Source organism: Tupaia chinensis, unplaced genomic scaffold (assembly GCF_000334495.1).
Source record: "Tupaia chinensis unplaced genomic scaffold, TupChi_1.0 Scaffold000477_1, whole genome shotgun sequence".
In the NCBI taxonomy this organism is placed as follows: domain Eukaryota; kingdom Metazoa; phylum Chordata; class Mammalia; order Scandentia; family Tupaiidae; genus Tupaia; species Tupaia belangeri.
In genome coordinates this window covers 3,333,157-3,342,258 of record NW_006159986.1, presented here as the reverse complement: position 1 = coordinate 3,342,258, position 9,102 = coordinate 3,333,157, and the positions used below count along the sequence as shown (strand labels likewise).

At 46.4% G+C, this 9,102-nt stretch overlaps 1 protein-coding gene across 4 annotated transcripts in view; it reads left to right on the top strand.

Annotated features, from left to right (window-relative positions):
- ACLY (ATP citrate lyase) overlaps positions 1 to 7,253 on the top strand; it is a 49,041-nt gene extending 41,788 nt beyond the window's left edge. For all 4 annotated transcript variants that reach the window (XM_014590690.2, XM_014590689.2, XM_006155996.3 and 1 more), the window contains 6 exons: positions 1,588 to 1,738; positions 1,908 to 2,051; positions 4,281 to 4,394; positions 5,274 to 5,356; positions 5,630 to 5,706; positions 6,302 to 7,253. In XM_014590690.2, coding sequence (XP_014446176.1) covers positions 1,588 to 1,738; positions 1,908 to 2,051; positions 4,281 to 4,394; positions 5,274 to 5,356; positions 5,630 to 5,706; positions 6,302 to 6,396 — 664 coding nt within the window. In that variant the 3' untranslated portion in view covers positions 6,397 to 7,253. The remainder of the gene's footprint in view (positions 1 to 1,587; positions 1,739 to 1,907; positions 2,052 to 4,280; positions 4,395 to 5,273; positions 5,357 to 5,629; positions 5,707 to 6,301) is intronic.
- The last annotated feature ends 1,849 nt before the right edge of the window (positions 7,254 to 9,102 follow it).

The window sequence follows — 9,102 nt, the reverse complement described above, 5'->3', positions numbered from 1 at the left end:
GAGAGATTTTCACTGTAGGGCGCGTGCGCTCGCCAGACAGACAGAGAGAGACATAGAGACAGAAAGCGAGAAATCACCCCCCAGGGGGGATGGTCACGCCACAATCCCTTCTCCTCCATTCTCCTCCCGGGATCTTGGGCACGCACGCACATGCGCCCGGCGTGAGTTTTAAGCCACCGGGTCCGGGACGCGAACCGCAGTCGACTACGTGGGAGTCCAGCGACATAGCCATTACGCTAACTGCTGGTTCCCTGCTTGTTTGTTTTTTAAAAAGGAAAGCCATGCAGTTTTTTTAATAATACACATTTCCGTGAACTTTCTGAAGACCCTCTGTTTTGTTTTTGTTTTTTGGAGAGGTTTTGCTATAGGACACGTGTGGTTGCCAGAAAGACAGAGAGAGAGATAGAGAGACAGAAAGCAAGAAATCACCCCCAGGGGGGGATGGCCATGCCACAATCTCTTATCCTCCGTTCTCCTCTCGGGATCTTGGACACGCACGCACACGCGCCCAGTGTGAGTTTAAGCCACCGGGTCCGGGTGTTGACCTGCAGTCGACTACACGGGAGTCCAGCGACATAGCCATTACGCCAACTGCTGGTCCCTTTCTTGGAATTTTGTGCACACATGCACGTGGCGTATTTTTCAAGCCACCAAGTCCAGGACTCAAACCATGTAGCTGGCCATGCGGGATCTGGATGCTTTAATCACCACACCACTGGCCAGCCTTCTAATTTTTTCTTTGTATACACTTTTTTTTTTTTTTTTTAATTTACCATGGGGCACATGTGCTTGCCTGAGAGAGAAAGAAAAAAAAAGACGGAGAAAACGAGAGAGTGGGAGCGCACTCCTTCACCTAGGAGATCAGCATGCCACAGTCTCATTTCCTCCACTTTCCGCTTGGAGATTGTACCTGGTATATTTTTTTAAGACTCCAGGTCTGGGACTTGAACCATTCAGTTGGTTGTGTGTGATCTGCTGCCTTAACCTCTACACCACCTGGCTGGTCCTGTATGCATATATATATATATCTATATATATATCCATAGCCTAAAGTTACTTTTTTTTTTAAGAATTATTTATTTACTTACTGTTATTATTTTTTAATTTGACTAGAGAGGGACAGAGTAAGGGGAGGGGAGGGAAAGTGAGAAAGCAAGCTGCCAGGTGTGGGACTCGAACCGCAATCAGCCATGAGGGAGTCCAGCGCCCTTAACCACCACGCCACCTGCCTGCCCCAAGATACCTTTATTTTCATTTAATAGTTTTTTACCACGACTGTCACATGAGGTTAGGTATGGGATTTTTCACTTGTGACATCATGTTGGTGTGCCAAAAGTTTCGGACCTTGGAGTATTTTGCATCAGGGATGCTCAACCTGTATTTGTAACAGTACAGCCCAGAGCTGCTGAATCATTGGGAGTTTTGTCTTGGGCTTGGGCAACGATTGTGTTACACCTGGATTGGGAGGTAGCTGCCTCTTTTGGATTTGAGTGACTTGTTCAGGAAGGTGAGAAGGTATCCATGTTGGCGAGTCTCTGGCCTCTGTTCCACTTCTCCTCTTCTTGCCCCTTACTCACCTTCCTCCAGGTTGCCCAAGTACTCCTGCCAGTTCATTGAGATGTGTCTGATGGTGACAGCTGACCACGGGCCAGCCGTCTCTGGGGCTCACAACACCATCATCTGTGCTCGGGCTGGGAAGGACCTGGTCTCCAGCCTCACCTCAGGGCTGCTCACCATCGTAAGTACTGCCCTTCTGGAAGGCGAACAGCAAGAACTCGGCGTTGGCCTTGTGCTGCTTTCCTGTAACAGGCCCCATGCTGGGGGCTGTCCTGGATGGCCCAGATTGAATTGTAAAGCTGCAGAAGGCTGTTACAGCCCCGGGCAGCATGGGCTTCTTTCTCCTTCAGGGGGATCGGTTTGGAGGTGCCTTGGACGCAGCAGCCAAGATGTTCAGTAAAGCCTTTGACAGTGGCATCATCCCGATGGAGTTTGTGAACAAGATGAAGAAGGAAGGGAAACTGATCATGGGCATTGGCCACCGAGTGAAATCTGTAAGTCATTGCTCTCCCCAAGGGATTGGGTCTGCAGGATAGTTGGTGACAGGAGTGCATCAGTTCAGTTGGGAACATCCAAGCTACTGACTTCGCAAATGCAAAGCTTTGGACATGTTATTCTGTGTTCCAGGATTGTCCTTAAACAGTGTGCTTCTCTCATGCAGTTGTGGAATGGGAATACATGAGATGGACACTTTACTTTAGATTCCCAAATGAACCGTAGAGGGGAAAGGACTAAGGTCAGGGTGGAGGGTGTATTGGTCACCATATAATGCATATGCCACAGTAACAAGTCCCTAGATCACTGCAGCCTATGACAGCAGAGGTTATGACATACACTCCATCCACCACGATTGGCCGCAGCTCTGCTCTATCCTCAGTTCTGAGGGAGCAGCCTCTGTCCAAGATGTGCTAGTCTCACGTCAGAAGGAAAACAGCAAAGGCAAAACCACGCAGAGGCTCCTAAAACCTCTGCTTGGACGTTGCCAACTTCACTTTCACTCACATTGCATTGGCCAAAGAAAGTCACATGGTTAAAGCTGACATCATAGGAGAAAGAAAGTCACATGGTTAAAGCTGACATCATAGGAGCAGGCAGAGAAATAATTTCAAGGCAAGCCTGATTGGAATTGGGCAGTGGGGAAGAATAGGAAATACTGGGTCATCAGAAAAGTCATGATGTATTTTTTCTATCGTGGCTTTTCTGACAACCCAGTATTTTAACCAGTGACTGGTCTCACACAGGGCAGGTGGTCCCTCTGTGTCCTCGTAATGTGCTGTGTTGACAAACCGTGAGAGAGGCCTTGACAGCTGCGCAGGGTCTTCCAGGGACCGCACCTTTGAAAGGCCTTTGCCTTGGGCTCTTCGTCTGTGTTGCTCCAGAATCCTTATTCAGCTGGGTACTCCACTGGTCTCTGCAGGGAGCGTGGTCACATGCATGTGACCAGGAAACCCCTTGCCAGGCATCCAGGTACTTGGCCATCTCAGATTAGACATCCAGACGTTTCTTGATGAGCAAGGACTGGATTCGAACCACCCACATAAGGTGGTTAGCTCAGAGGGACACTAATCCAGGCCTTGCTGGACGTAGCTCAGCCTCCCCAGCTCCTGAGCAGATAACTCCTTTCTGATCCACAGCTCAGGGCCAACAGGTGGCGTGGTGGTTAAGGGTGGTAGACTCCTACAGGCCAACCGCAGTTCAAGTCCTGAACCTGGCGACTTGCTTTCTCGCTTTCCCTCCCTCTCTCTCTCTCTCTCTCTTACTCTCACTCTGTCCCTCTCTGTCAAATTAAAATAAGTAAACATATAAATAAAGTTAAATAATTCTTTTAAAAAAAGATAGTGAAAGACCTGCCCCACCACACTCTGTCTTTGGGCTCCTTCCCTCCTGTAGTTCCTGCTGTGCTGAACTTGTGTGTTCTCTTTGCTGAGCAAGAAGGTCACTGTGGGCCTGAATCGTCCCTCCCCCCCTCAGACAGATATGGGTCTCTTTAACAGATGCTTTAAGTCATTCATTTTAAGTTTGAGTTTTTCCTCAAATTTGGGGTAATACTTTGTGTCTGACTCCTGGCATGTGCTTGCTTAGTGTAAAACTTCGTGACAACCTGACTAAGTTTAAGACTTCGGGTTACAGAATAGGCAAGGTCCAGACCCACTGCTGCTGACACCACAGCACTGTGGCTAACTCCCTGCACACCTTGAAGGCGCAGTCTTTTGGTAACTTAAAAGAGCGAAACCTATGAAACTTGTTTTGGGGCTCAAATGAGATGTGAGGGGACTTTGGGACCAGCAGGTGGCGTAATGGCTATTTATAATTCGCTGGATTCCCACGAAGTTGACTACGGTTCGAGTCCCAAACCCGGTGGCTTAAACTCAAGCTGGGCGCATGTGCGTGCATACCTAAGATCCCAAGAGAGGAGAATAGAGAAGAAGGGATTGCGACGTGACCATCCCTCCCGGGGAGGGGGGTGATTTCTCGCTTTCTATCTCTCTGTTTCTCTCTGTCTTTCTGGCAGTGCACGCACCCTATAGCAAAAATCTCTCCAAAAAAAAAAAGAGAGATGTGAGGGGACTTCGAAAGCCTTGAGCCCCATAGCAATGTTGTATTCAGTGTTACATGGATCAGGCCCCTGAACGATCTATCCGCAGGACAGATAGAGTTCTGTCCACCTCACATCTCCTAACACATTGGAGTGGGCTCCTCTGTAACTTTGGGTCTGTTCCTAGATAAACAATCCAGACATGCGAGTGCAGATCCTCAAAGATTACGTCAAACAGCACTTCCCTGCCACCCCGCTGCTGGATTATGCACTGGAAGTGGAGAAAATTACCACCTCAAAGGTAACCAGAACATTTTCTAGTGCCAGACAATAGTGTGTGATTTAGGCAGCTGGACCCCACATGGCCGACTGCATGGTTTGAGTCTTAGACCCAGTGGCTTGAGAAACATGCTGGGCACGTGTGTTTGCATGCTCAGAATCCCAAGAGGAGGATGGAGGAAGATGGAGAAGGGATTGCAGCATGACCATCCCCTCTGGGGGGTGCTTTGTCACTTTCTCGTTTTCTGTCTCTGGCAAGAACACATGCCCTATAACTAATTTAAAAATTTTGGGGGACCAGCAGTTAGCGTAATGGCTATGTTGCTGGACTCCCATGTAGTCGACCGTGGTTTGTGTCCTGGACCCGGTGGTTTAAACTCAGGCCGGGCGTGTGTGTGTGCGTGCCCAAGATCCCGAGAGGAGAATGGAGGAGAAGGGATTGCGGTGTGGCCATCCCCCCTGGGCGGTGATTTCTCGCTTTCTATCTCTCTGTCTCTGCCTGTCTGGCGAGCACACGCGCCCTATAGCAAAAAACCTCTCCAAAAAAAAAAAAAAGTTTTTTTCTAATTCCTACTCCTATTTTTGGGTGAATTTCTTAGGAAAAACAGGAGCCAGGTTCCATTTTGATTATGTAGCTAAAAATCAAACTCAGTTTTCTGGATATTTTTATTTTTGTGACATAAGTAAATTCAACAGACATGAACCAAATGTCAACTGAGTGCCAGGTCTTTGCTGGACACCAGGAACTAAACTGACTGACACAGTCTCGACCAACCGGGATGTTGTGATAGAGGAGATTTTAAATGATGGTTATAATAGTAGTAGTAACTGTGGGAAATGACAATGGAAATTTAAAAAGTCAGAAATAATGTTAAATGCTCTGAATTCTTTGCTTCCCCAGAAGCCAAATCTTATCCTGAATGTAGATGGTTTCATCGGCGTTGCATTTGTAGACATGCTTAGAAACTGCGGATCCTTTACTCGGTGAGCATTGCAGCTGTTTTCTTCTTCAAAATGTCTATTGATTGTTGTTTTCTCCAGCCCTAAAAGTGATCCATGCCCATTATAAAGGAGTTGGGAAATAATGGAGGCATAAAGAAGAAAACAACCTCCCCCAAGTCCTACCATCCAGATCACCCCTCTTTTCTGTTTTCAAAACTAAAGAGAGCTTCTCTTCCCTGGGCAGAAGCAGGACTGTCTGGGGAGGAGGGTGGTCATGTGAGCCATTTTAAAACTGCGGTTGATTGTGTGTTATAGGGAAGAAGCTGATGAATATATTGACATTGGAGCCCTCAATGGCATCTTTGTGCTGGGAAGGAGTATGGGCTTCATTGGTGAGTTCGTTGTTGCTCAAGACAGGGTCTTACTGTGTCACAGCTGGGACTGTAGACATATGCCACCACATCTGGCTCTAGTTCAGACAAGGTCTCACTGAGTAGCCCAGGCCGGCCTCCTGAGTTGCTGGGATTACACGTGCACGCCCCCTGGAGGTTGGATCTGGAATCGGACCTGTCCCACCCTGCATAGCTTAGTGCCCTAGCAGCATGTGCCACTTTGGCTGGGCCCTCTGTTGTCTTAGGGCAGTTTTTTAATTTAATCCCCACAGTTTAGCTATACCACTTACCCTTTTTCTACAAAAAAGACAGCCACATTTTCTTAATCCTTCCTTACATTCTTTGACTTTCCCCTTATCTATATTGCCGTTCTTTATTCTTGGAGATGACTTCACCTGCTAGCAAGGAAAATGAAATGACATCCAACAGTTCCCTCTTATTAAATCTGACTGATCCACCTATCTGGATCTAGATTTATTTACCTATTTCTTTGTAATAACCTATTTCGTATTAGAAAGATTGTACTTCCTTCCTCATCCTACCCCCCTCTCCCAGCTTACGGAACTCTCAGAAAGATTCATGTGCTCCATTTTAGGACACTACCTTGATCAGAAGAGGCTGAAGCAGGGGCTGTATCGTCATCCATGGGATGATATTTCCTATGTCCTTCCGGAACACATGAGCATGTAACTGAGCCAGAACCCTACTGCATTAAGGTTGAAGACAAGAATTCTTCCCCCGGGGAAATAGCGTGCACACAGCCGGCAGTGGAGCTACTTGAGGGATGGAATGGAACCAGCCGTGGGTGTCCAGGCCCCAAAGACCAACACCTACAGGCTAACACCATACAAAGAAGCATATTTTTTTGTTATAAGCCTAGAAATAAAAGCCAAATCAATACTTGTGACATTTACTCTGCTACCTGCTGTATTTATTATATGGAAGGATGGAAGCACTGTCAGGATAGTGTTCTTCCTCCATGTAGGACATCATGATGTTCCTTTCTTTTTTCCATTAGTTCAAACGATGGTTTCCCTTTGAGGAAGGGATTGAAACTTTTAAGACCTCAAGATACTATACATTTAAAGCACCCCCAATGTCCTGTTTTTCCACCTCTTCATATACCGTGAAGAACATTGTATTAATCTGATTTTTAAGGAACTTTTTGTATGTTACGTGTTATGGGTTTGTTTGGTATTCCGAAACATTCCGTGTTGCAGGCCGAAGTCTGCTAATGTAAGGAGGATGGGACCATTATCACATTCTTAGCTGTTGGCAGAAAATATGTGGAGTAGTAATTTAAGATGTAAAATTATACATATGTTTAAAATGGAAACGCAAAGCAAAAAGCTGTGAAATGTCTTGTGTCTTATGTTCTCTGTATTTATGCAGCTGACATGTCTGTCTGTTACTGAGTGTGGGTCCAAGGACCCTTCCTCCGACGACTTTGCATCTGTAATTCACAAAGATTCTGGGGCTGCTGCCACCTCAGTCTCTTCTCTGTATTATCATAGTTTGGTTTAAATAAACTATATAGTAACAATGAAGGCAAACTGCTGTCTCATGTCCCCTGTGCCCTTTCATCTGTATTCCTTGGAACTGTACCTTCTAATAGTGTCAGTACATCTACTTGTAAAAGTCTCTTCAAAAATTAGTGTTAACCAGGGCCAGCAGGTGGTATAGTGGTTAAGGTGCTAGACTCCCGTGTGACCAACCTCAGTTTGAGTCCCAGATGGGCATTTGGCGGCTTGAAACTCAGTCCAGACATGTGTGTACATGCCCCAGATCCCAAGAGGATAATGGAAGAAAAGGGATTGTGGCATGACCACCCCCTGAGGAATGATTTCTTGATTTCTGTCACTCTTTGTCTCCCCAGCAAGCATATGTGCCCTATAGTAAAAATCTGGTAAAAAAAAAAAAAAAAAGTATTAGCCAAAATACTAGCCTTACAAAAATACAAAAGCCCCATGTATTGGGCTAGTTCATCACGTCGTGATTAAGGTGGCTGGATCCCACACGACCGCATGGTTCAAGTCCTGGACCTGGGAGTTGAGAAGCAATGCGGGGCACATGTGTATGCATGTCCAATATCTTGAAAGGAAAATAGGAAGAGATTGCAGCATGGCCATCCCCCCAGGGGGTGCTTTCTCACTTTCTCTTTTCCTCCCGGCAAGTGTAAGCATGCCATAGTAATTTTTAAAAAATAATTATTTATTTAATTCCAATTTTATTTTTTATTTTACCAGACAGAAAGGGAAAGCAAGAAAGCAAGTCACCAGGTCCGGGATTCAAACTGCAGACTGTTATGTGGGAATCCAGTGCCTTTAACCACTACATCACCTGCTGGCCCTCCATAGCAAATTAAGAAAAAAACAAAACACACACATACACACTTATCTTCTCAAAATGTGTATTTACCTTTTCCTCAGTGGACAGTAACCAGAGCTCTACTCAGATCCTCAGGTCAAAAGCTTGGGAGTTGCCCTTGCCCCTTCCGTATCCGGTTACCAGTGGAGAAGGGATTTCTGCCATCCCTGGGGGCAGAGTGGGATGGGATGAGGGCATTTTTCACTTTCCCTTTCTGTCTACAGTCAGCACTTGCACCTTATAGCAAAAACTTTAAAGGATTAAGTCACGCCCTTGATTAAAAAACAGTGGCTTTCATTTATCTTTCTAAAAAAATATTTATTTTATTTATTCATTCATTTTTATTTTTTAAAATTTGACCAGAGAGAGACAGAGGGTGAGAGTGAGAGAAAGAGGAAGTGACAAAGCAAGCCACCAGATTCGAACTCTATCGTCAGCCATGCGGGAGTGTCCAGCGCCTTAACCACCATGCCACCTGCTGGTCCCTTATTTATCTTTTTAATAAGAACAGAGAAAATAGCGGATATGGAACAAGGGCTAAGCAAAACACTTGAGCATTCTCTCACTTAACCTCTGCGGTATTCTAAGGTAGATACTATCACGTTTTTGAAGATAAATCAGTTCAGAGATTAGTAACTCACTCGTTCTCCACCTAATGGGTTCACTCTAGTCTTTTTTTCTTTCACATTTTATTCCAAAGCTATTGTAAGTAAGAAGTCTATATTGCCACCAAGGCTTTATAACCATGGGTGATGGTCCAGGTGGCTTATACGTAACAAATTGACTGCCAAGGGAAGCAAACCCAACGACATCTGGTGGGGAGGCTTAGCGTGGCATCCTAACCTGGAGAACCTCACCTGTGTTGGGCGGGGCTACGGGGGGCCAGGCGGCGCATGCGCGGGCGGTGGGCGGCCCGGCTCCGCCCCGCGCGCACTATTTGATCCCAGAATCCCTCTGTGTCGCACCAGAACGGCCGCATCGTTCCGAGACTGCAGCGGCCCCGCACGCAGGGCTCAAGATGGGGGCGCG